The sequence below is a fragment of the Kalmanozyma brasiliensis genome, assembly GCF_000497045.1.
Source record: "Kalmanozyma brasiliensis GHG001 unplaced genomic scaffold PSEUBRA_SCAF23, whole genome shotgun sequence".
Classification (NCBI taxonomy): Eukaryota; Fungi; Basidiomycota; class Ustilaginomycetes; order Ustilaginales; genus Kalmanozyma; species Kalmanozyma brasiliensis.
The window spans coordinates 1-24,115 of record NW_015961963.1 but is presented as its reverse complement, the minus strand read 5'-3'; the positions used below and the strand labels follow the sequence as shown (position 1 = coordinate 24,115).

Below are 24,115 nucleotides of genomic sequence, written 5' to 3'. Positions count from 1 at the left end.
GTTCTCTGTGTTGAGCTGGCTGCTGCTGCGCCTAACTGCCTCTGTTGCGCACCGACCAATTATTCAAAGACTAAACTCAGCAGCTGTCAAACTGGCGAGAACAATTCATTCAGATTCATTTCCCTTTCAACGCATCTGGTGCACATCTTGCTTCTCGCACAATCGCATCCTCGTTCATCTCTGTCGCTATCACCAACACCATCATCACCACCATCAGCACCAACCAGATTGCAACCACAGTCTAGACTAGCGTCGAGTCGACTGAAACCATAGCGTCCCACTCGGCCCGGCTACTATCAGTCCCGCATCCAACACCTCTGCTTTAACGGCACCATCGACCACCATGTCGAGCCCAGCCAACTTCACGGCGCTGCTCAACGACCTCAATCGCGATGTCGCCCGCGCGCGTCCCAATGACCCCGTCCAGTTTTGCGCAAATTGGTTCAACGCCAAACTCGAAGAGCAACGCCGTCAACACATCACATCCAACCCCAACCTCCTCGCGGCTGCTTCCGCTCCTAGCGCCTCGCTAGGTCCGAGCGATGTCGGCTTCGGCGGCGTGGCTCCTGGTGCAGCTTCTCCCACACAACGCGGCTCCATCTTTGGCTCGGATCCTTTCGCATCCGCTCAACCCTCCTCGTCCTTTCCTCCCACTGCTTCAGCGCCAGTACCCATGGATGCATCGCCAGACACGGCATCAGCACCCGCGCCACCCACCAGCTTCCCACCCACTTCGGCTTCCAATGCATCCCTTCTTCCACCCGCATTCAACCTCGGCAGGCGAACTTCCGTCTCGGCAGAGAGCATGGCTCCTTCCGCAGTCAACGCACAGTCGGATGGATCGCCGCTCCCCAAGACTGTCATCCCCAAATCCGAAGAGCAGATGCAGAGGATCCGCGGCTCCATCGGCAACAATCTCCTCTTCCGCAACCTCGAGCAGGACCAGTACAGGGACGTGCTGCTCGCCATGAAGGAGGTCCAGGTGGAGGCGAATGTCACCGTCATCGAGCAAGGCGCACAGGGCGACTACTTTTACGTCGTCGAGTCCGGTACGCTCGACGTCTACGTCCGCTCCCCACCTCGCAACGGCGAAACCGCGCCTGCGTCTGGCTTGGGCGACAAGAAGGTCTCGTACGGTCCCGGCTCGTCGTTCGGTGAGCTTGCGCTGCTCTACGCTCAACCCCGTGCTGCCACTGTGCTTTCCACCTCGCCATGCACATTGTGGGCGCTCGACCGAATCACTTTCCGTTCGATTCTCATGGAGACCAACTCGCGCCGCCGTGCCCTCTACGAAAAGTTTCTCATGGATGTTCCCCTCTTTGAGCGTCTCTCGGCAGCCGAGCGCGCCAAGATCTCGGACAGTCTCGAGTTGCGAGAGTATGCGCCCGGCGAGGCGGTCATCACTCAAGGCGAGCGTGGCGTCGAGTTCTTCATTATCGTCGAAGGCGATGCAGAGGTGCGCAAGACCAAGGAGGGTGGCAACCAGGAGGTCGTCGGCAAGCTTTCTAGGGGAGACTACTTTGGTGAGCTCGCTCTGCTCAACCAAGCTCCTCGTGCGGCCACCGTCGCTGCTGCCTCGGCGGGCAACAAGCTGCGCGTGGTCACCATGAGCGAGAGGGCTTTCACCAGGCTCTTGGGTCCCCTGGCGGGTATTCTGGAGCGTCACGCAAAGGAGAGGTACGGCGACGAGTACTCGCTCGGTGCCGCTAATGCTAATGCTGCTACCAGTGTCAACAACGCGGCTCTTGCCGGCGCAGGTGGTGCGGATGTTGGCACCTCGTTCCCGCATCCCATGGACTCGAGCGCTAAGCCGGGTGAGGGCGCTTGGTCCGCTCCCAACCCGTTTGCTGCTGCGTAGACCACCATCTCACCAAGATCATATACGTATCTGCGTCATGACACGCTTCAAGCTGGTCACAGCTCTCTCGCCCTCTTTCTCACTGCAACCTCTTGATCCTGTTTTTCTCAGTATGGAATTCGAAGCTGTCTTCAAACGTGTCTGTCCGTGTGGTGGTTGTGCAGCCTTGTGGCGCGTGCGAGGCTTTGATCTCGATTCGTGGAGCGCTTGCTGTCCACGAGAGCTTGAGAGCGGGTGGCAGCACCATGAGGGCACAGAGCAAGCCTGAATCTCGCGTCTCGAGCAGGCCTGCATCGACCTAATTTGGACATGAGAGAGCATTTTTGTGGCGCCGAGTGGTCTCGCGCATGCAGCCGACGTGCTTCCACTAGCGCGGGCGAGGTGCAGCAACCCGCCCTTGCCCTTGCGTGGCGCCACGGGAGAAGCCACCACCCCCGCTCTCGGCGGTGGAACGGCTGGCATGTGATTTCATTCCCCTTGCACATGCGTGGCGCTCGCACAGGGGAGGAGGTGTGCTCAGACCAGCGATTGGGTAAGGAGGTGGTGCAATTTAGAGTTGAGACTCAGCAAAAGGGTCTGCGTCCCGTACGCCACATGTACGACGCTGCGACGTCGGTGGAGGCGCTTCAAGCGGGCGACGGCCCGAATGAGCCGCGCTAGCAAGCACCAGGCACCGGTGGGAAAGCTCTGATGCGCAAGTGTGTGGGTTGAGAGTGAGAGGTATATAGACCCAGTGGATCAAAGGCAGATGCGTCCGCCAACCCCTCGACCACCCAGGGCATACAGCCTCGTCGTACGATCCAACAGCCGTTCTGGCAGATGCGCGACGGCACAACTCCATCGACGCTGCCGTTGACGCTCCCACACTGATCGGTATTCAATGGCCTGGCTTCTCGACCTCATCCATCTTCGATCGTCTCACTTCGAGCTTCCACACTGAAGCGCCTGGATCTTCGGGCTCCTCGATTATCAATACTCGAGCGCTTCAAGCTCTTCGACCATCAGAACTCCAGCATCATCCACAGGACTACGACCCCAGCGAGGACCGACAATCTCCACAACGAACCCACGACGGCGACGTCAACAAGGGACATCCACGAACACTGACGAACCGAAGTCTACGTTAGCACGTCCGGCAACGCCCACAATCTCCCCACAGCGCATACACGCGTCCAGTGATCCAACCGCACACACCTCAAAGTCAGGATGCCCTTCCTCGCGCTCCCCGTCAACCCCTCGCTCCTCCGCTTCCACCCCGACTCGGTGATCCTGCACTACCTCCTATCCACGCCTTCGCACCCAACCTTCGTTCACGCACGCACCTCGTCCACCCTCCTCGCCTCGTCCCTCCTCCCCACATCGCCGCTGACGCCGACCTCGCACCGACCCCCTCAAAACGCGGTGCAACTCGACCCGCGCTACCCAATCCTCCTCTTCCTGCCATCGGAGTGCTTTTCCGTCGCACACCTGTTCGCCTCCCAACTAGCAGATCCGACCCTCTCCTCCCGATTCAACCTCCTCGCCCTCGACCCGCGCGGTCATGGGTTGACCAAAGACGTTCCCATCCCCGCCGAGGGCGGGAAGTACGATCTGGACATCAAAGCTGCCGACTGCCTGGATTTTCTGCGACTGCTACTGGGTGGGAAGGAGCACTGGGAGAGAGGCATCCATGTGGTGGCGTGTAGCATGTCCGGTCTGGTCGCTGCGCGGATGGCGGCCGTGTGGAAGGGTGGGTTCGAGAGTGTGGTGATCACCAGCCCGATTTTGGAGGCCGAGAGCGGGTTCATGATTGAGAGTTTCCAAGGGATCAAGGAGCTACTCGAAGAGTCGTGGCAGAGCGTCCATCGAGGCGAATCTGAACAGCAACCCGGATCACGAACGGGAGAGCAACTCGGAACGCAACTCGGGCAACGGCGCCCGTCACACCCACCCATCAAGCTACCCGGGGAGGTGGTGCAAGGCTTCACCTACCGTTGGGCTGGTAGTCTCGAAAGCATCCCGCAGCACATCTCGTCCTACCTCTCGCGCACCTGGCTCGACCGGCTCGTTCTTCACCCACAGGGCTTAGAGGCGGCGAGAGATTGGTGGTTCGACCTGTACTGGTTGCGCTCTGCCATCCCGGCCAAGGTGCTGGAGAAAGTGAGGTGCAGAGTGCTCGTCGTGGAGGGCGATACAGATTTGCCGTACGAGCGCAAGGTGGGCGAGGAGGTGGCGGGGCTGTTTGTAGGGGCAAAAGAGAGGAAAGTGGTGACGGTGGAAAAGGCGCCGATTTTGTTGAGCGTGATGCGCGGCGAGGAGCTGACGAGGATCCTGTGCGACTTCTTGCCGCATGAAGGGGTGCCGGCGGTGGAGGAGAACGAGCGAGGTGGAATGGAAGCTCTGTGCAACCTGGAACCGGAGGAACGGTTCGAACTGGTCAAAGTATACGCACCCGACTTGGTCGCGGATTTGGACGACGACGACGACGACGATGACACCGAGGAAAGCAACGATGAAGGTGATGTGCCGACCTCGCCGATCAAGTTGCGGCTGCACAACTTGCCGTCTGGAACGATGTTCAGCGCTGGCGGAGGACTGACGACGACAAGAACCAAAAGGACAGGCTCGGCGTCCAGCACTGGGGATCGGTATCCGCTCTCGATGAGGAGGTCGCCGAGTGAGGGTGCGGAAGGGGTGCTGGTTAGGACGCTGCAGGAGACGAATCTTCGATAGCACTGCCGCAACTCGTGGAGGAGGAGAAAGGAGGTTTGGATAAGGGTCGTCGTGGTTTCATCTCGCTACACGAGCGCTCTCGTGTGCTCGTATGGTCTCTAGCATTTCCAGTCATCGCATCGGTCCATCGCAATTCGCATTTGTTTGGCTCTCGGCAGGCAGTCCTTGGTGGTGCTCTGAGGTCCTGCTTCGTTGTTTTGGCGATCGAAAGCAGCTGCGAACTTCGGAGGGATCAGAGCAAAGGGCGATCGCACTCGGGCTCAATCGTCGCAGCGGAAGAGCAGTTTGTGTATACGAGATCGCTCTTAGCCTCTGTCTGTGACCTTTGTAGGGCAGAGAGTGCCATCTACAGTGGTGGACCGGAGCACAGAAGTTCACGGAACGGTCAGGACAGGCTTGGGCGACACAGCAGATTGGCGTACAGCTTCAAGGCTATACAGGCGGCCGGAGGCGAAGGATCGACGCTTGGTGACGCTCGTTTGTTTGGCTCAGCTGTCAAGGAGGGCAGACGGGCGGCAAAGAAGGAAGACCCTCGGGGCCAATGACAGGGTGACGTGAGTGAAAGGGGACCCTTGCCTTGCCTCGCTTGCCTTACTTGACAATGGGCGTCAGCGATAGTGTTCGCCAGGCGCAAGCATTTTGAGTCAATTGTTAGGCCGCTAAGTACATTTTACTGAAAAAAATTGTCGAAACGCGAAACGCGAATGAGCGGAGGCTGGCGTGTGGTGCGTCGACCTCAAGGAGCACTGCGCAGAGTGCTCAATTCTTGCGGTGATTGCGTCATCGTTTACGTCATCCTTGGTTTTGAGCTCAGCTGCAGAGTGGTACGATGCTCGATGAGGACATCCCACACCTCTTTGCTCATTCTCCGCCGACCCACGCCAAGGACACGCGGTTGCCCTTCCCCCACGTTAAGTTGCTGGACAGCTTCCACTGCAAGAGCAGTGCCGAATCCCTGGAGAGACAAAGGCGAAACCGCAAGCGAGGGATGAATGCATGTGGTCTGCGTGTTGGCCGTCGACATCGACGATCGCAAACAATGCTGCAGGCGCCAAAGCCCCGGGGTCCGGTTGGAGCAAGGTGCAGCGTCGATCCCGGTGAAGAGCAGCACCAGCGAGAGGAAACGGAGTTGACCGTCCGGGATTTGGTTGTACACGATCCGACAATGGGCTTGCGCTGAGATGAAAGGTGGATGTCGTCGTACCACAGACGGCTCTGTGGTTCGGGCGAGTCCGATGGCGTGCGAAAGACTCCCACAACATACCACAGGGCGGATCCGATGAGTAGGGTGTGGCTCGCACTCGCCCGAGTCCTGTAAACGAGCGTTGAAGCGGCGACTCGCAAACGACAAAAAGACACTTCGGCTGGCTGATATTGTAGAGACCGATATGCCCGGCGACTTTGCCCGTATGTAAAGCGTGTAGTTGCCGTAGCATAGTTGCTATCTCGGCTATACAGCAGAGGTCTAGCCAGGCAGCCCGCTCTTGATCCCCCCTGTGGCTTGGCCAAACGCCTCCTTGGACGCCCCTTTGTATGCCGCGATCCAATAGCTGGCAAAGTAGTGTGAAGCGCTGGATTCTCCTGCAAGGAACGTGCTGCTGCTGCTGTGTTGTGCTGCATGCACAGCTCGTGCCTCGTTGAAGAACACCGACAAAGAAGGAAAAGCCCGGAAAGCCCACTGTGCTCCGACGGGAATTGCGCGATAGGAGGGTTGAAGCGACTGCCAAATTGGTCTCAGACGGGAGAGCGATCCTCGAAATCCAACTCAGCAGCGCACACAGCACACAAATGCACCACCGCGTGGCAGCTCAGCGAGCACTCCATCTGTTTGTTGCTCGTCTGCGCTAATCGGATGATCCTCTTCCACCACACTCACACCGTGTGGACGCTGAGTCGTGTGCTTTCGGCTGCCTCGCGATCAATGTGTGACAGCTGGCAAGAGCGTGGGAGAGAAATGTGATATGAATGAGAGAGGCTGAGCTCAGTAGGCACGGCTTGACGGAAAATTTAAGCTCCTTTCCGGTGCTGCCAGCTAAGCCCATTTTTAGATTAAATAAAATAAAATTTTGCCATTTTGGTGTCTTTGCCGCGCATCGAGCCGATCCGACTGGAAAGAAAGAGAGCTGAAATCCAAGCTCGCCTGGGCTGGGAAAGCTGAGCTGCGAAATTCCATCACCATCGCAGCTTTGCTTTGGCACAATCACACTTGGCTCCCTTCCCACGCCTCATCGACATCTTGCACCCTGATTCGGACCCCATCCTTGTTTGTCTCTCCCCCGACACTGCCAACACACAACAGACAAAGGGTCAGGACCGACAGCTTCTTCTGCCAAACCCGTTGCCGAACCCCAAGTCGCTTCTGCTGCGCATTCTACTCGAGTTCCACCCGCATCGACGCACCCAAAACTTGATCCTATCTCTCTCTTCCTTTGCCATCCATCTCATCTGCCCATCCGGACGCACATCGTCTCCATCGGCATCCTTTCTCCTCTGCTCGTCTACCGCCTCCACCACCAATCCGGATCACACACATTCGGCGACTTGACTTGACCTGCTGCTCAGCCGTTTCCCGCCCCGGCTGACCGCGCAAGACCATCTCTTTGTCTACCCCCTCCTCCTCCTTCCTTCTCAACAACATCGTCATCGTCATACCCTCGTCATAACCTTCCCTTTGGTTCCTATCCCGAATCCACCATCCCTGCGCCACGACCCAACTACTACCTTACCGAGCTTTCGACCTCGACACACCGGCACTCCACCAGCCCTGCACTCTCAACAGCCAGGCACCGCTCAACACCCTTCGTCTGGACCCTTGTTTCTCCCCGTCTTGCTCAGCGTCGACAGCAAGTGTGATCCACCTCATACACTTCGGACGACACTTCAGCGACCATGTCTGAAACAGGTAAGTGGTCAACACCAGCACCACAAAGGATGGGCGTTATTGAAAGGCGCATTCAATTGGATCGATGGAGGATTCGCGGCAGCAGCATCGATGCAAGGGCAGAGCTGCAATTTAGCCTCGTCTAGTTCTAGCGCCGATATCGATGGACTCACGGGTCCTCTTGAGCTCGCCTATTGTCCAGCCCCATGCTGTCCGTCGCGGATCGTGCGATCCGCCTGCCCATCCCGGATTTCGGTTCTCCGCAGCAATCACCGTGCTCAGCTCACTGACTTGCTCCTCCTCCTCTTTCCTGCTCTCGTCCCAATTCCGATCCTTCCATCCTTCCTGTCCTCCTCCACCACCACCATTCTCGATGGCCACCTCGACGACACCACCACCACTGACGCGTCCTTGATACCCACTTCACCACCATCGCCGTCACCATCCTCATCCACCATGATCGCTGTCCAATCACCACGTCCAGCCACAGCTACAAGGCCTCCGGCCAAGCCACTCCGCAGGAGCTCGCCCGTTCGCTCCACCGCCAAGCACCACCTCGAACCCAACCCGTTCGAGAAATCCTTCAGCTCAGGCCCCGATTCGTCAGAGAACGTCGAGCGCCGCAAGGTCGAGGGCAAGACCAACGCCGTCAGCACGCCTCCTCTCTCCACTCGTCCCGGCGCCGCCTACCGCGATCGCACCTACTCCAACTCAAAGAACACGTCGCCACAACAGGAGTCTGGCTCGACGCCCAAGCCTCTGCTCCCACCGGTCGCCTCCATCACTTCACCTGCGGGCGAGACCAACGCGTACCCATGGTCGGGTAGTCTCACCAGCTCCTTGAGGTCTGGTCCTCTCTCGCCAGCCATGCTCGCCGGTCCTCAAAGTTCTCACTTCGACCCCAACTCGTTCCGTACCGGCTTCACCCCAGACCTGTCCAACTTCAAAACCGGCTTGACCCCACTCGGAGGCGGCATGTCATTCCCACCTCCATCGCCCAACACCGCTGCTTTCCTCGCTGCCATGGTCAACAACACCTCAGGTGCTCCCTCCTCGGCAGCCACCATCACTCCCAACACGCTCGCGGCTCTCACCAACGCTGCCAACGCAGCCACCAACGGCGGATCCATGGACCCAAGTGCTGCAGGGGGTGCTCCCGGCGGTGCTCTGTCCACCCACCCCCAGAACTTTGCCGGCAAGCCCACCGATGCTCACAACGCTTTCGACATTGCCTTCAGCCGGTCCTTCCCTGGCGACCGTGGTGACGGAAAGCTGGCTGGATCCAAGCTCAAGGCAGAGCTCAAGGGCGGCTCTTCGGACGGCAGCGTCTCGCAAAGCGTCAGTCCCCAGATGATGCAGAAGCAGCTGGAGGGCGCTGCCGGCGATCAGCAGAACGCCGCTTCGGGTCTCTTCCTCTTGAGCCGTGCGCACCAAGAGATGTCCAAGCGCGAAGGTGCCAACGCCGCCTCGACCTCGCTGTACGAGTCCAAGCCCAACGCCGCTGCTGCGAAGAAGGGCGCCGCTGCAGGCAAGAAGGACGACGCCGCCAAGCCCAACGGCAACAAGCGAAAGAAGTCGGGCTCAGTCGATGACAGCACCTCCGCTGCCGGCCCTGCTTCCACGACCATGAACGCACCACCCGCCAAAGCTGTCAAGACCGCGAAAGGCGGCAAGAAGGCTGCCGCTGCTGCTGCTGCCGCCGCCGCCGCTACCGACGACCACGCTGCTGCCATGGCTCAAGGCAAGAACTCCTTTTCAAGCTCCAACGGCGGCGGATCGTACAAGTCGGAGAATGGCGACGACGACGATCAGCAGTGGGACAGCGACGACGACGGAGAAGGCAAAGGCAATATGGACGCCAAACGCAAGAACTTCCTCGAACGTAACCGACAGGCCGCGCTCAAGTGTCGTCAGCGCAAGAAGGCGTGGCTCGCTTCGCTGCAGGCCAAGGTCGAGTACCTTCAGAATGACAACGAGAACCTGCAGAACACCGTTGGGGCCTTGCGCAACGAAAACATGTTCCTCAAGAGCCAGCTGGTGCAAGCTACGGGAGGCGCTCCGCTGCCCAACATGCCCATGGGAATGCCGATGGGCATGCCGATGGCTCCTCCACCACACGGCGTCGACCCGCATCACTCGATGGGACCCTCACAGATGGGCATTCCTGCCAACATGGCTCCTCATCCGGCGTACATGCACCCAGGAGCTTCGGGTCCTCCCATGACCCAGGGACCTGGTGGCGCTTACGCACCGGCACACGCTCCTCACGGTGTGCCAAGAGGACCCGGCTTCCCAGATCACATGCACCAACGCCAGCAGGCAGGAGCAGGCGGTCGACCCCGGTCCGAGGAGGATGTGCTGGGCGGCGGCATCAAGCATGAACGCGAGTGGAGCTCTGCTTCCGCAGACGGATCCAAGAATGCCGGAGCAAGCGCGGCTGGCGCCACCATCAAGGTGTGATGTCCTGTCTCCCCCTGCGACCTTCGTCTGTGCCCTCTATACCAAGTTTGCCATCATCTGGGCTCGGACTCTTCTCCTCTCTTTTCTCGATCCTCGAGATTTGTACCTATGTTTTGTGTACTTCTCTACCTCTCTCTCTCTCACCCTCTCTACTTTTTGTCATGTACACTAAATATCTGCCCTCATCGAAGTTTGCAAGTGAATACCTTTTCGTTGCACCTGTATCTCTTCGGTGTCCGAGATGTGAGTGAGATTCGAGATGTGATTGACCAGGGTGCGGATCGGCTGCAGCTATGAGCAAGAGAGTCGGCATGCCATCCGGGACGAAGCACATGGCGTCCCGTGGCAAAACTCTCCGAATCGGTGTCCGGCGGAAGCGCGCGGTGTGCGGGATGACGTTGCTTGTTCACGCAGATGCTCGCCTGGATGAAGGCGTGACTGTTGAATTTCGGGAAGAAAGTGGAGAAAATGGCGTGCTTTGGTCGGCTGTACGATGCAAATCGTTGCGCATTTACGCCCGAGATGCTTTGCCGGAACGGTCGATGAGGAGGTGGGATGGGATAGTGACGAGATTGCTTTACCATCATTGCCATCATCGTCGACAAAGCCATACAGAGCTCCTTGCGTTGCGAAAGGTACAAAAGCAGCAGTCGCAATCTGCTAGAACGAAGATCGCTTCTCACATTCTCGACGCCGACTGAATATCGAGATCTTGATTCATTGCAAGCACGCACCTTCCATAACGGCCATACCTGTTCTGCTTCCGACGTCCCAGCGATGTCGTCAGCAGCAGTCTCAACCCCGTACACCTCCGCCGCCGAGGGCTCTGCCAAGCGGCGGTCCATCTTCAAACCCTCTACATGGAAGAAGAGCAACCGCGAGCAGGCGCACGATGCACTGGAGCACGCCGGCGCCGACGCACCCAAGGGAACCAACGAGACGGGACTCAACACCATCGACGGTGTCGAGACGGGTGCGCCGCTCACCAGCCTCGTGGGCGGTGAGGCTGCTGCTGCAGGATCGAGTTCCCAGCCGCAACCGTCGGGCGCACCCCCTGCTGGATCGCAAGCGAACCAAGCAGAGCCCTCGCAATCTCCATCGCAGCCATCGCAAGCACAACCTCCAAGTCCACCGAAGGAAGTCGGCTCCGGTATTCCCCACACCCTCGACGCCCAAGGTCGAATCGCCTTTTTCCGCCAAGACCAGCCCAACTACCACCTGTCCAACTCCTCCCCCGCCTACCCACTGCACTACAACGGCATCCGCTACGCGACCGCAGAACACCTGTTCCAATCCCTCAAGTTCCCCGATCGCCCAGATCTAGCAGCCAAAGTTCGACGAGCCAAGACGCCCTCGGATGCTATGCGAATCGCCCGCTCCCACACATCCCATTATCCGGCTGGATGGTTCAACGAAGGCCTGAACGTCAAAGTGATGCACGATGTGGTGCTGGTCAAGTTCTCCCAGTGGGGCAAACTGCGCGAAGCCCTGTTGGAAACCGAAGAGCGCGTGCTGGTGAATGATTCCCCCACCGACGTCTTTTGGGGCGACAGCGCGGGGAGGGGTCGAAACGTGCTCGGGAAGGTGCTGATGGATGTGCGCGAGGTGCTGCGCGAGAATTCCGGTGTGAGGTACGGGAGCGGGGCAAAGACTATGTAATCACCACCCCCTGGAATGCCACTGAGATATGACTTTCTGCTGGTCTGTGCCGGGTTGTGCGAGCTTTTGCGCTTAGAGGGCGGAGAGCGATGGGTTTGGGTGCGTGCAACCAAAACTTTTCATCGCGTCGTCAGGAAGAGTTGATCTTGCGCCGGTCAGTTGCGGCGCCTGAGGGCGATGCGCGCCGTTGCGCGGCAGGGGAATGGAGGGCGAAGAAGCCGCCGTCAGCTGCGATCACATGTCGTTGAGAAATAGGAGCCTATTGGCACAGATGCACATACACAGGCCGGACAAGTTGAGACGTGGTGCGATCCGATGAGGCACAGATAGCTCTGAACGTGCTTTGGGGGATGAGCTTGAGCATGCACTCGAATGAACCGCTCGCTGATCATCTTTGACCGAGGGAAGCTCCAAGACGCTCGCTTCACCGTCATCGGCTGGCCAAAGGAGTGAATGTGAGCACCTTTCATGGAGGCTACAGCGCTTCTTCGTTCGGCTCTTGCCAGCCGATTTGCCGTTCCCAAGCCGACGTTCGACGCAGGGTCAGCTCGGGTGATGGACAATGGAGGCAGGGGATTCCCGCGGGATTCTCCCGGCGGCGTTCCTGTTGGACGCCGAACGTCGAGGGCACTACTCGAGCCGAGCCTACTGACGCTACCGAACAGCACTAGTGTAGGCGTGACATCCGAATTCATCGAGCGATGCTGCCCTCGATCTCTTGTCAGACGCAGACGCTTACCTAGCGGCTTTTGAGATGCCTCGCAGCGTTTGTCGTGTTGCCTTTGTCCAGGATCACGTGGCACAAACGAGCTAGCCTTCTCGCGATCCTCGCTTCACCTGTTCTCGCCCTGGCAGGCCTGGGAGACAATACGAAGCGCGAGAACGTTCTCGCTGGAGAGGCCACAATACGTTTGACGAGTCCCTTCATAGCACCGACACTCCCACCACCACCACCGTTGACTTCGACCGTGTCACCTTCAACCGTATGCTTCCCATGAGCCTGCCATGAACATCAGCACGGATGAGACGAGAAAGACGAAACAACGTCCGCCAGCCGTACCTAGTCTTGTTCAATCCAACGTCTGACTACGAAGCAGTCGGAGATAGCAGCAATCGTCGATAAGACCTGCTCAACGGGCAACGTCAGAGCTCTCTTTGGCTGTTTCGATTCAGCGTTGGCTACGAATACAAGGCGAGACATGCTGTTCGAGATCGGCTGTCTACCTGCTCGCGTAGAGCAGAAAGTCTATGCAGCATCACGAGCACGAATGCTTCTTTCGCAACCCACTCACAAAGAAGGGCCAGCGACTTCACATAGCACATAGATTGAGATCATCATCATGGTCTCATCACTCCCACGATCCTCGTCTCGCCCCTTAACGCCCGACTATTCCTCGTCCTCCGCACGACGAGGTGGCACGGCTAAATTCGGCAACTTGCCGCCGAAATTTGCCGGTCTGTTCACCTGCCCGGCCACGTGGAATTTGCTTCTCGAATTGGCGGTAGCTTCTTATCAACCTTCTTTACACGACCGGGTTTCCGTTCCACCTCCATCTTCTTCGCACAGGCAACATCACCTTCGAACTCCATCCACAGCTTTCGCAAGATGACTTCGTCACCCGCCACCAATGCCACTGCGGTGCCCTTTGACCCGACATCGGCCATCGCACCGGATCGCAAACGCACCCTCATCATCGGCGCCGGCATTGTAGGCTCTTCGCTCGCCGCCATCCTCTCCGCTTCGCCCAACCAGCAGGTGGTCCTCGTCGACCGCTCGGTCCGCGGTCTGCCCGGATCCACAGGTCATGCACCAGGCTACGTGGGGCAGTACAACGAGCTGCCTGTTCTCACCGAGCTCGCTCGCCGGAGTGTGACAAAGTATCGCTCGATCAAGGACGGATTCGATGTCGTAGGCGGGCTGGAAGTTGCTTCTTCCCCAGCTGGGCTCGAAGGGCTCAAGAATCGAGCGGGGAAGGCGCGTGATGCAGGCTTGCAAGCGGAAGTGCTGAGCAAGACCGCTCTGGTGGAGAAAGCGCCCATCTTCATCAAGCGCACCGGCATCGAAGGCGGACTGTTCTTCGCCAACGACGGCACGGCTAACGCTCAACATATTGCGCGGTATCAGCAGGACATCGCTCGATCCCAACGTGCACTGCTGCTCGACGCAGACGTCGTTTCCATCGGCTCGAACAGTGTGCGGCTGAGCGACGAACGCGAGCTGGTAGCGGACAAGATCGTGCTGTGTACGGGAATCTGGACGCGCACCCTCCTGCAACAGCTGCCGATATTGCCCGTCGCCCATCCGTACATCTACACCGCCGAGCGGGCCCAGAGACCGGGAAAGACGCCCTTCGTTCGGTACCCCGAGCATCACGTCTACGTTCGCGACCACGGAGTCAAAGATGGGCTCGGGTCGTACGCGCACGATCCGATCCACGTCGCTTCCTCCGCACTCACAAGTTCGGCGTACGGATCGTGGGAGAGCAGCTTCGAGTCCGTCCTCAGCACCGCACTGCAACTGCTGCCAGAGGAAACAGCGACCGAGTTCAGCGTCAACCCGAACCAGGTGGGCAAGGAGCGCGCGTTCAACGGCCTCTTCAGCGTCACGCCCGATGGCAAGCCGTTGTTGGGTCGCGTGCGCGGGCAAGAAACCGTGTATGTGGCCAGTGCAATCTGGGTCACCCACGCGGCGGGGTGCGCACAGCTGCTTGCGGATGTGCTGCTGGACCAGCTGAAGGAGGACGACAAGTGGATGGTCGAGGAGCTCGATGTCAACCGGTTCGATGGACAAGAATGGTCGCAGCTGGAGGAAAAGGCGCTGAGCACGTATAACGACATCTACAACAAGGGCTCGCATTGACATCCCGCGCACGCAGGCACCGCTGGCACACACAGGCACTCTCACTTCACACTCGCTTCAAACTGTATCCTTTGAATCGTATGCAATTGCTCTTCCAAACGGTGACATGCGGGAGAAAAATCAAGCAGCAACAGTAACACCCCGGACCTTGAGGATGGCGGCGTCGATGAGCGCCTTGGCCTGCAGCTCGGCCTTCTGGAAGACCTCGACGGCGTCCTTGATCCTCCTGCTCGTCTCGGGGTCGGCGGCGATGGCAGCCTCGAGGCCAGCAGCGTTGTTGCCAAGGTAGTCGGTCTTGAGGTCGAACACCTGGGGCACGCCGTCGGCGCGGAGGGGGTCGACCTTGAGCAGCGGCAGCGTCGCCTCGGGCAACTCGAGCGCATACGTCTTGCTGGGGCGGTAGACCTTGCTTCCGGCAGGGCGGGCGGTGGTTTGACCAGAGATCATCTCGACCAGGGTGGGGGCCAGGATGGTCGTCTGCTGCGCACCGAGCTCGGGCATGGCAAGGACCTCGTTCATGGCAATGAAAGAAGCAGCCTTGATGACGGGAACGCGCTGCGATGGGTTGGCCACAGCAAGGTCGCGGTAGGCCTGGTAGATGTGCGCCATACGGGGCGACATGGGGTGCTGCGTCGCGGGGTTCTCGTAGACCAACCTCTCAGCGGGAGGGGTGAAGTGGGCGAGGATCTCGTTGTAGTAGGGCGAGATGTAGAGGCAACCGGCCTGGGCGGCGGCGAGCGCCTGGGGCACCGAGAAGAGACCAGTGCCGAGCGTCTGGATGCCGTGCTGGCTCTGGAGGATCTGCGAGGCGAGCATACCAGCGCCGGTGGTGAGGATCTTGATGCAGTAGCGCTCCTTGGTGATGCCGACGGCGGCAAACTCGCGGTCGTAGGCAAGGGCGTGGGCGACGATGCCCTCGGCATTGTAGGCGTGCGAGGGCGAGGCCTGGAGGAGTGCGCGGCCAGAGATGTTGCCAATGTTGAGCGAGCACAGCTTGACGCTCTGCGATGAGGGAAAACGAGAACAAAGATCAAAATGAAATAATGTCAGCCGGATGCACATGCAAGTCGTTGCGCCGAGCAGTGGATACTCACGACTTTGTCGAGGATGGTGAGCCAGTCGGCATCGGGGCTGTCGCGGATGACCTGCTCGAGGATGGCCTGGTTCTCCTCGGTAGCCAGGGCGTCGGCGACAATGAACTGGTTCGAGGTCATGTCGTTGGGGTGGACGCCGAGCGACTTGAGCTGCTGCGAGAGACCGACATCGAGGGTGTCGACGTCAATCTCGAGCTGCTCAGCAGCGCTGACAATGATGGGCACGGTGGAAGCGGTCATGGTTTCGGTCGTCGACTAGGAGTGGGTTCGAGATGAAAGACGTGGACAAAGTCGAGAGAGGCTGGTGAATATTTATGAAAGCGTGTGGGAGCGCTGATTCGAGAACAATAGGGTCCGAGGTCGAGTTGGCAGGCGAGCTACTCGGTCCAAGAATGTGTGTAACCGGGTGGGACAATGAGACGTAGGCACGCTGGAAGGCAAGCCAAGGAGGACAAGGGAGGAAACAGCCTCTGGAGCGCTCTCGGTGAAATTGGGCCCGACCGGCAAACGCGGGGCCCTCGGTGAAATTGAATTGCCGGCCACCGATGTGCGCGTCTGCTGCTGCAAAAAGCGAAAGAAAGGACTCGCCGGTCAACTTTGTCCCTCTAAACGACACGCAGCGACAGACAAACATATTGCTAGCCCGTGGCGGGAGTGCGAAGCTTCGACCTCACTGGCCCGTTGCAAGGCAGGGTCCAGGCTACCGAAATTTGCCCGAGCCTCCATTGTTGTAGCTCCTTCCGCCCCGGGTTGCGTCCACAGCATCGAGCATTGATTCATGTGCTCGGCCTGGGCGGACCAGGTGGGTGATGTCGTCTGATATATGAACGCTCATCCCTTCCACCTTGCCGTAGCACCACCACGACTTGTTCCTCCTACGACGACACGCACATCTGCCAACCATGCCAGGCGAATCCAATGACGTGCTGGGCCAGGCGTCCAAGCTGACAGGTCCCATCCAGCTCCCTTCTCATCAACTGCCGGAGCGCTTCTACCTCGGCGGACCACGCATCGCCTCTTTCCGCGGCGAAGCATCCAAGAGCCAGCGCGAACCCGAGGACTGGGTGGCTTCGACGACATGCTGTGCTGGCCACGACACACTCGGCCTCACTCGTCTCTCTGAGACCGACACGCTTCTCGTGGATGAGATCAAGAACGATCCGGCGTCATGGCTGGGACCTGCGCACGTCGGCAAGTACGGCAACGACACCAAGCTGCTCATCAAGCTGCTGGACGCAGGGCAGCGATTGCCGATCCACGCTCACCCTCACGTTGACTGGGCGAAACTGCACGTCAACCGAAACCACGGCAAAGCAGAGGCGTGGCACATCCTCACCCCTGGTGAGGTCTACCTGGGTCTCAAGGAGGGCGTTTCGGAGGCAGAGATGTTGAAGATGGTCGACGCTCAGGAGATCGAGACCATGCTTGCCATGATGCACCGAGTCGAGGTTCAGGAGGGTGACACGGTCTACGTCCCACCTGGACTGCTGCACGCGATCGGCGAAGGGATCCTGCTCGTCGAGGTGCAGGAGCCGGAAGACATGTCGATCCTGCTCGAGTGGCGCGACTTCAAGCTGGACGGCAAGAAGGATGGTCACCTCGGGCTGGGTTTTGAAAAGGCCATGACTGCCGTCGACGTTTCCACCCTGACCGAGGAGCAGCTCTCGTTGCTGGTAGTGCGCGCGCAAGGCAGGAAGTCGAGCAACCTGCTGGCTCAGTCGGCGCTGGAGTACTTCAGGATGGACCGATTCGAGCAGGATGCCGAGGTGGACGCGAGCTTCCAGGTGATTGTCGTTCTCAAGGGTAGCGTCGAGATCAAGGTTGGTGGTGGTTCGAGCAAGGCCACCGAGCTCAAGTCGGGCAGCACCACCTTGGTACGCCATGCTGATGGTGCAGTCCACTTCAAGACTCAGGGCGACGCTGCTTTTGTCGTCATCCGTCCTCCTCTGTAGTCAAACGCAATGTCACGGGATCATCATCGAATGCCAGCCGGCCTGTTGGACAGTGTTGTGAGCATGTGATGCACAACACGGCGACTCTTTTTCGTCAGATTTTCTTGCGCACATTTTTGAGTCGCCATTTTCCATATTTTGATGCGGATTGAATTTCCAAAACCGCTCCGCCGGCTATTCGAGTATTGCCGGATGCGACGTTTGCCGTGTGCAACACGCTTCGCCTTCGCTTCCAGTCGATCCTCACGCCTACTACCTGCTCGTCATCACATTCATCACCGATCTCGAGCTGCAACAATGACCGACAATGCCGAGACAGAGCTGCGCATACCCTCACCTCAGGCAGGTGTCGACCTCGTCGGCGTTCTGCATCGCAAACCTTCGTCTTCAAGCAACGCACCTAAACGCATCGCCTTGATCCTCCACGGTCTTCTCGCGCACAAGAACCAATGCTACCACCGAGCGCTAGCACAGGCGCTACCAATAGACTCGTATCGCTTCGACTTCCGCGGCAATGGTGACTCCAAGGGCGACTGGACCATGGGCGATCTCAGCAACGACGTCAAGGACCTCTCGAGCGTTATCAACCACCTGCATCACCAGCACGGCTACACTGTGGATCTCATCGTGGGGCATTCAAGAGGGTCCATGATCTCATGGATGTATCTTGCCAGGTCAACAGATGAGCTCAAGAGCGATCTCGGCGAAGCAGCATACGTGCCCAATCTCATAGTCGTATCCGGGCGATATCACATGGAAAAGGTGCTCCAGACCTACGGCAGATTCCAACAGGGTTTCGACAAGGACGGTTTCTACAGGTGGCAGATCACGAGCGCAGGTCAGAAACGAGAGTACGTTGTTTGGCCACACGATCTGCAGCAGATGTCCGAGTTCAAAACCCCGGCCCCGCTAATTGCCCAACTCAACACCAAGACCGACGTGTAAGTTGCTCGCCCTTCTCCCATCCTGAGTACTGACGCACGGGGGGCTGACATCGAATCGTGCCGACCCGTATCGTTGCTATCAGGCTCGTACTTCACGGAACAGCGGATCAGATCGTACACGAGGAGGATGCACACAGCTACTTTGGCGCTCTCGAGTCCGATAAGCAGCGCAGGCCCGGATCGCATCGCTTGCAGCTGGTGGAAGGAGCGGATCACATGTATCGCGGCCGCACCCAGCCTGTTGTTGACTACATCTGCGGCTGGTACGGTGAGCGCTTCAACAAGAACGGAACGACGACAAGAGTGTCTTCGCCGTCAAGACTGTAGTTGTAGTAATATTCAGTTGCAACGTTGATATCTCGAAGGAGGTTCCCACCACATCTCATCGATCCACAGTGTGACGTGGCGTCCCACCGTCGTTATTGCCTCGACCGACCTCATGAGCGCTTGGTGGTGCCGCCGATCAAGCTTCTTAAGGCAGGCTGAGCACCCACTTCGCTTCTCATCAGCAACGTCCAACTTGCCAACATCACGATATCAACACTTCTGTCTCAGACACCAAACGCAACACTGCACTTACACAGAATGCCTGCTGAAACGCCTGCCTCATGCCTTCTCTTCGTCCGCGTCTCGCAGCTGATGATTGCGAACAAAGACATCAACGACTTCGTCGATCGGCTTCAGTCCCTCTCGCTCGAGTACAAGCACGCCACGCACGGTCGAGCCATCGAAGACGACGCTCTCAAAGCTATCCTCGTCAACCAGGCCATGACCATTCCCGAGTACCGAGAGGTCGTCAAGGCCCTGACCGAAAGCGGACAGCTCACGGACTACTACACCCTTGCCAGCGCTCTTCAGAAGAAGGGCAGGGAGGTCCGATCTAAGTAATGGACATCCCCGATGTCGATCCGTCACTGCCGAGCCGAAGAATTCTTCCACTTTGCCAAGAACCTCGTTTACAAAAAGAGGGCTTTCTCTTTGACCACGATCCGGTAGCGAGCGACCCGGAACATCTCGAACCGCTCACAACGCAGCCTGACGCCGACGCCTTAGCATCAGCAGCCCGAGTCCCAGCCCTTTCTCGGAGGCAACCCTTCCGACATCACTCGCCACTCAGTCGTTGCTCTGACTTGCCTTTCGATGTCAGTTGCTCTTGTCTTCGCATCACTTTTTGCGCCCATCGTCCTCTCTCAGAATTCTAAGCTAGTCTGCTTTGTCTTTGCTCCTGCACAGACTGAATCGCAGCATAACTTGTTGCCACTCGGCGCTGAAGAGCCCGCCGATGTCGTTTGAGTTGCTTGATCGCGAGCGGAAGATCGGAATGGTGCAGATCGTGGATCTCGAAGGGAAAAGGCTGATATCTCGAAGCGAGGTCACTTCCAGCGATAGCTCGTCTGACCGTAGATCGGCTATGCTCGACGTGCAGCGCCAAGACCTCCGCGTCCACAGCTGCTCCTTTTAGCGCTGCTTTCCCCCTCTATTCATGGCTGCAGCACGCCGGCTCGCGTGGGGGGCGCCAACGAGCGATGTCGTGTGTGGGAGCAAGCCAGGCGCTATGGAACGCCTCGCTCCGTAGTCTGCATCCATTTCTTGGCGTTTTCGTCTGTCCTTCTTGACAACTTGGACCCTTGCTCTGATGTTCTCTGGACCAATCGCTGTTCGTCGAGATAGCGTTGCTGAACTGCCTTATCTGCCTGCCTTTGATCTTGTATGCACGGCGTGTTTGCCGGTACGAGGCGGCTGCAATGCCAGCGGTAACGCCGTGCTGTCCGAGGCCGCACTAGCTGACGTCGCGCCGCTGCTTTGGCGCTGGACGAGCCTGCGATCATGGAAGCTTGAGGCTACGAGTGTCTGCAACCGAGTTTGACCAATTTGCATCGGCAGACCTTCTTCCGTCCGCTCCTATCGAGACCATGAACTTGCTGGTGTACAAGCTCGAGCATTGCTTAGACCGAGCAAGGCACTGAAGCTCTCGATGGAGACTCAGAAGGTGTGCTGTAGCGCGGTGAGCTCCATGCAAGCGTTCAGACGTAGACGAGGACGAGCATGCATATAAAGTCGAGCTTCTTCATTCGTGATGACCGGAACGCATCCCCTACCTATCCCTAGACGATCTCCTTCCACCCCTAGATCTTCACAAGGATGTTGACGCCGACTCTCCTTCCTCTCGCCACTGTGGCCCTCGCGCTGCTCAGCACCAGCCAGGAAGCATATGCTCGCCCAGGCAAGCTTCGACCTGTCGAATCTGTAAGTCATCTTGATCTCGTCTTGCCACAAACATCCAGAAAGCAGCTTCGCACCAAGCTCATGACCGGATCGACTGACACGCAACTCGCTGTATGCCCTCACCTAAACACAGAAACGACTCCGAGACGACATCAAGCGTCACGACCTCCTCTCGGGCGCACGCAAGCTCCAGTCGCTCGCCTATGCCTCCTCGGAGCGCAACCGTGTCTTCGGCTCGCCAGGCCACAAGGCCACCGTCGAGTACATCCGAGATGAGCTCACCAAGGGCGGTCGCAAGGACTACTACGACGTCTACCTCCAGCCCTTCACCGCCACCTACGCCCAGCATTCGGCTGAGCTCGCCATCGACAACCAGCCTACCAAGGCCGCTACCTTCACCTACTCGCCGAACGGCGCGTTCGAGGACGTCGAGATCGTCAATGTGGCCAACGTCGGTTGTGACCAGGCTGACTACCCTGCCAGCGTCGAGGGCAAGATTGCGCTCGTCAAGCGAGGCACCTGTCCCTTCGCCACCAAGGTGGGCCGCGCCGGCACCGCTAAGGCTGCGGCTGTCATCATCTACAACAACGCTGACGGCGATGTTGCCGGTACGCTCGGCAGCAAGGGACCTTCTCCAGAGGGACCTTTCGTCCCCGTCGTCGGTGTCACTCAAGACATCGGTACTGCCCTCGCCACTCGCCTCGCATCCGGCGAGCGTGTCACTGCGGACCTCACCGCTGAAGGCGTCGTCGAGGACCGTCTGACGCACAACGTCATCGCCGAGACCAAGGGCGGCAACAAGGAGCAGGTCATCATGGTCGGTGCGCACTCGGACAGTGTCGTCGCTGGGCCAGGCATCAACGACAACGGTTCGGGCTCGGTCGCGCTGCTCACCCTCGCCAAGGAGCTCTCCAAGTACTCGACTCCCAACGCCGTCCGCTTCGCCTGGTGGTCCGCCGAGGAGTTCGGCCTCCTCGGTGCCGAGCACTACGTCGAGCAGCTCAGCCAGGCGCAGAAGGACCAGATCCGCCTCTACCTCAATTTCGACATGATCGCCTCGCCCAACTACGTCTTCAGCGTGCACGACGGTGATGGATCCACATTCAACGACCCTGGCCCGGCTGGCTCGGCCGAGGCCGAGAAGATGTTCGTCGACTACTTCAGGGACGTCGCCAAGAAGCCACTCGTCGAGGGTCCCTTCGACGGCAGGTCCGACTACGGGCCGTTCCTCGACGCCGGTATTGCTGCCGGTGGTCTCGACACCGGTGCCGAGCAGCTTAAGACCGAGGAGGAGGCGAGGATGTTCGGCGGCACCGCCGGCATCGCCTATGACCCCAACTACCACCAGGTCGGCGACACGGTGGACAACCTGGCCATGGAGGCGTTCGAGGTCAACGCCAAGGCCATCGCTCATGCCGTAGCTACTTATGCCACCAGCTTCGACAGCTTGGGCAAGAGGGGCTTGAGCAGGCCCGAGAAGAGGGCGCTCGCGGCCAAGAAGGTGGACCACAGCACGCACAGGTGCGGTGGTGATCTGGCGCTCATCTAGAGGCTCGTCAGAAATGAAAGCATACAGTGTCTAACAAATCTGTTCGAGTGGGGCTCTGAGCCGACAGACTGAGCTCTGACTTGAAGCGCATCGCTGAGATTTGACCGCAGTCCGCTTCGTTTGTCGAGATGCTGTCTTTGCTCGCGCACGACACTGCGGCCAGCCTGATCTCACGAGCAGCGACAAAGGCTAGCAGAAAAGATTCTATTATTCAAATGCGCGCGATCTCCTTTCCATAGAAGTAGTTGAGCGTCCAGTTGACCAGGATCAAGATCTTCTTCCTCCAGTCGTGCGTCCAGCTCAAGCTGGTTGATCGCCAACTCAACCATGCGAGCCTGCCCCTCAGCTTGACCTTGTCGTTCTGCCATACACCGGCGCTAGCACCCAAGTATGCGACCATGCGCTTCTCGTGGAACTTGAACGGCGTCCCCTCGCCATTGGCCGAGAGGTTCTTGGCGAGCCATTTGGCCTTTTGGACGGCGACTTCGGCGGTGGTGGGTAATGAGAGAGATTCAATGTCGGCAGCGTCTCCGATAGCAAAAGCGTCTCTGATGATGCGACCATTGGTGTAGTGAAGTCGCAGCTGGTCGTCGGTCAGTAGGCGGACAAGACCTTCTTTCGACTTGCGGCAGTTGAGCTTCTCCGTCAGCGGCACGTTGGCATTGCCCGTCGCCCAGATCAGGATGCCAAACTTGATCTCGCCCTTCTCCTTCGTGGTCATGCTGCCATCGCGCACCTCGGTAATATGCGTGCTCGTATGGACCTTGACGCCTCTCCTGCGGAAGGATTCGAGTGCATAGGTCGACAGATCCTCCTCGAAGTTGCTGAGAATGTTGCTCGCGACGTCGTAGATCGCGATGTTGAAGTACTCCTCGAGGTGCGGGAACATCTTGGCGATATCCTGGTGCATGGTGTCGAACAATTCAGCGGCGAGCTCAACGCCTGTTGGGCCGCCGCCTACGATGGCGAAATGAAGCAGCTCTCGTCGTCGCTCCGGTGTGGTGGTCGGCAGGTTGGCCTTTTCGAGTATGTCGCTGATTTTGTTTCGAAGCGCTGATGCATCTTTAGTGTTGCGCACTGCGAACGAGTGCTCGCCGACGCCGGGGATGCCAAAGTCGTTGCCCTTGCAGCCTTGACACAACACAATCTGGTCGTACGACACCTCGATGCGCTCTGGCTCGAACGAGTTGATCTTCGACGTGCAGTGTACCGTCTTCGAACCGAAATCGACACTGTCCACCACAGCCTGGTACAGCGAGACGGGTCGAGATCTTCGTCGAACGGGCTCTTCGGCGACTTTGAAGCCGAACAGTCCGCACAGAGCGCTAGCGAGCAGAGGCGTATAGGTGGTGATGGGGTCTGGCGAGATGACGGTGACCTTGTACTTGGAATAGTCGAGCTCTGCCGAGAGCGTGTACCCTGCCCATCCGCTACCGACGATGACGAGATGGATCAGCGAGTCGCTGTCTGTTCCAAAGGCGGCCGTGTTCATCTTGTCGATCTGGTCTGATGGAGCATGGTGGTCGAGAGACGCAGAGGCAGGACGTTGCTGCGAACAGGGAGTCGCATGACGGCTATGCAATGGATCGTGGAGCTCCCTCGTGTATTTACGAAGGTACGCCGACACAGATCGAGCTTAGCTCACTGCACATGCCCAACGCCGTCACAGCCGGATTGCAAACCACGTGGAAAAAGAACACCGGACGCCGGCTTGCTGCCAGCTTTGCGGAAAAAGGGCAATTTTCGAGATTATTTTTAAGAGCTGGTATGTTGTGGTGATGGATGCATTGATACCCACCAAAAAATGTAGTAGCCAGACTAGGGAGGTTTTGGCTAGGGTTAGGGTTAGGGTTAGGGTTAGGGTTAGGGTTAGGGTTAGGGTTAGGGTTAGGGTTAGGGTTAGGGTTAGGGTTAGGGTTA

General features: G+C 58.6%; 11 protein-coding genes across 11 annotated transcripts; 9 read left to right on the top strand and 2 right to left on the bottom strand.

Moving 5' to 3' along the window:
* Window positions 1–343: 343 nt before the first annotated feature.
* PSEUBRA_003565 (Cyclic nucleotide-binding domain protein) lies at window positions 344–1,858 on the top strand (the record flags this gene model as incomplete). The annotated part of the gene is made up of 1 exon (XM_016436665.1): window positions 344–1,858. One exon carries the CDS (start codon window positions 344–346, stop codon window positions 1,856–1,858), a length of 1,515 nt encoding a protein of 504 aa, XP_016291925.1.
* A 1,206-nt stretch (window positions 1,859–3,064) lies between these two features.
* Window positions 3,065–4,570, top strand: PSEUBRA_003564 (uncharacterized protein; the record flags this gene model as incomplete). The annotated part of the gene is made up of 1 exon (XM_016436674.1): window positions 3,065–4,570. The coding sequence occupies one exon, from the start codon at window positions 3,065–3,067 to the stop codon at window positions 4,568–4,570; it is 1,506 nt and encodes a 501-aa protein (XP_016291924.1).
* Window positions 4,571–7,459: 2,889 nt separating this feature from the next.
* PSEUBRA_003563 (Basic-leucine zipper domain protein) lies at window positions 7,460–9,911 on the top strand (the record flags this gene model as incomplete). The annotated part of the gene is made up of 2 exons (XM_059465118.1): window positions 7,460–7,472; window positions 7,936–9,911. The coding sequence occupies 2 exons, from the start codon at window positions 7,460–7,462 to the stop codon at window positions 9,909–9,911; spliced, it is 1,989 nt and encodes a 662-aa protein (XP_059320605.1).
* A 777-nt stretch (window positions 9,912–10,688) lies between these two features.
* PSEUBRA_003562 (Conserved hypothetical protein CHP02464) lies at window positions 10,689–11,570 on the top strand (the record flags this gene model as incomplete). Its single annotated transcript, XM_016436663.1, has 1 exon — window positions 10,689–11,570. The coding sequence occupies one exon, from the start codon at window positions 10,689–10,691 to the stop codon at window positions 11,568–11,570; it is 882 nt and encodes a 293-aa protein (XP_016291922.1).
* A 1,606-nt stretch (window positions 11,571–13,176) lies between these two features.
* On the top strand, window positions 13,177–14,430 carry PSEUBRA_003561 (FAD dependent oxidoreductase; the record flags this gene model as incomplete). Its single annotated transcript, XM_016436668.1, has 1 exon — window positions 13,177–14,430. The coding sequence occupies one exon, from the start codon at window positions 13,177–13,179 to the stop codon at window positions 14,428–14,430; it is 1,254 nt and encodes a 417-aa protein (XP_016291921.1).
* Window positions 14,431–14,550: 120 nt separating this feature from the next.
* Window positions 14,551–15,764, bottom strand: PSEUBRA_003560 (Transaldolase; the record flags this gene model as incomplete). Its single annotated transcript, XM_016436653.1, has 2 exons — window positions 14,551–15,432; window positions 15,525–15,764. 2 exons carry the CDS (start codon window positions 15,762–15,764, stop codon window positions 14,551–14,553), a joined length of 1,122 nt encoding a protein of 373 aa, XP_016291920.1.
* A 662-nt stretch (window positions 15,765–16,426) lies between these two features.
* On the top strand, window positions 16,427–17,476 carry PSEUBRA_003559 (RmlC-like jelly roll fold; the record flags this gene model as incomplete). The annotated part of the gene is made up of 1 exon (XM_059465105.1): window positions 16,427–17,476. The coding sequence occupies one exon, from the start codon at window positions 16,427–16,429 to the stop codon at window positions 17,474–17,476; it is 1,050 nt and encodes a 349-aa protein (XP_059321418.1).
* A 297-nt stretch (window positions 17,477–17,773) lies between these two features.
* On the top strand, window positions 17,774–18,747 carry PSEUBRA_003558 (uncharacterized protein; the record flags this gene model as incomplete). The annotated part of the gene is made up of 2 exons (XM_016436672.2): window positions 17,774–18,417; window positions 18,504–18,747. The coding sequence occupies 2 exons, from the start codon at window positions 17,774–17,776 to the stop codon at window positions 18,745–18,747; spliced, it is 888 nt and encodes a 295-aa protein (XP_016291919.2).
* Window positions 18,748–19,005: 258 nt separating this feature from the next.
* Window positions 19,006–19,308, top strand: PSEUBRA_003557 (uncharacterized protein; the record flags this gene model as incomplete). The annotated part of the gene is made up of 1 exon (XM_059465100.1): window positions 19,006–19,308. One exon carries the CDS (start codon window positions 19,006–19,008, stop codon window positions 19,306–19,308), a length of 303 nt encoding a protein of 100 aa, XP_059321417.1.
* A 1,254-nt stretch (window positions 19,309–20,562) lies between these two features.
* Window positions 20,563–22,195, top strand: PSEUBRA_003556 (Protease-associated domain, PA; the record flags this gene model as incomplete). The annotated part of the gene is made up of 2 exons (XM_016436669.1): window positions 20,563–20,667; window positions 20,780–22,195. 2 exons carry the CDS (start codon window positions 20,563–20,565, stop codon window positions 22,193–22,195), a joined length of 1,521 nt encoding a protein of 506 aa, XP_016291918.1.
* Window positions 22,196–22,406: 211 nt separating this feature from the next.
* On the bottom strand, window positions 22,407–23,687 carry PSEUBRA_003555 (Pyridine nucleotide-disulfide oxidoreductase, NAD-binding domain protein; the record flags this gene model as incomplete). Its single annotated transcript, XM_016436654.1, has 1 exon — window positions 22,407–23,687. One exon carries the CDS (start codon window positions 23,685–23,687, stop codon window positions 22,407–22,409), a length of 1,281 nt encoding a protein of 426 aa, XP_016291917.1.
* Between the last annotated feature and the right edge of the window lie 428 nt (window positions 23,688–24,115).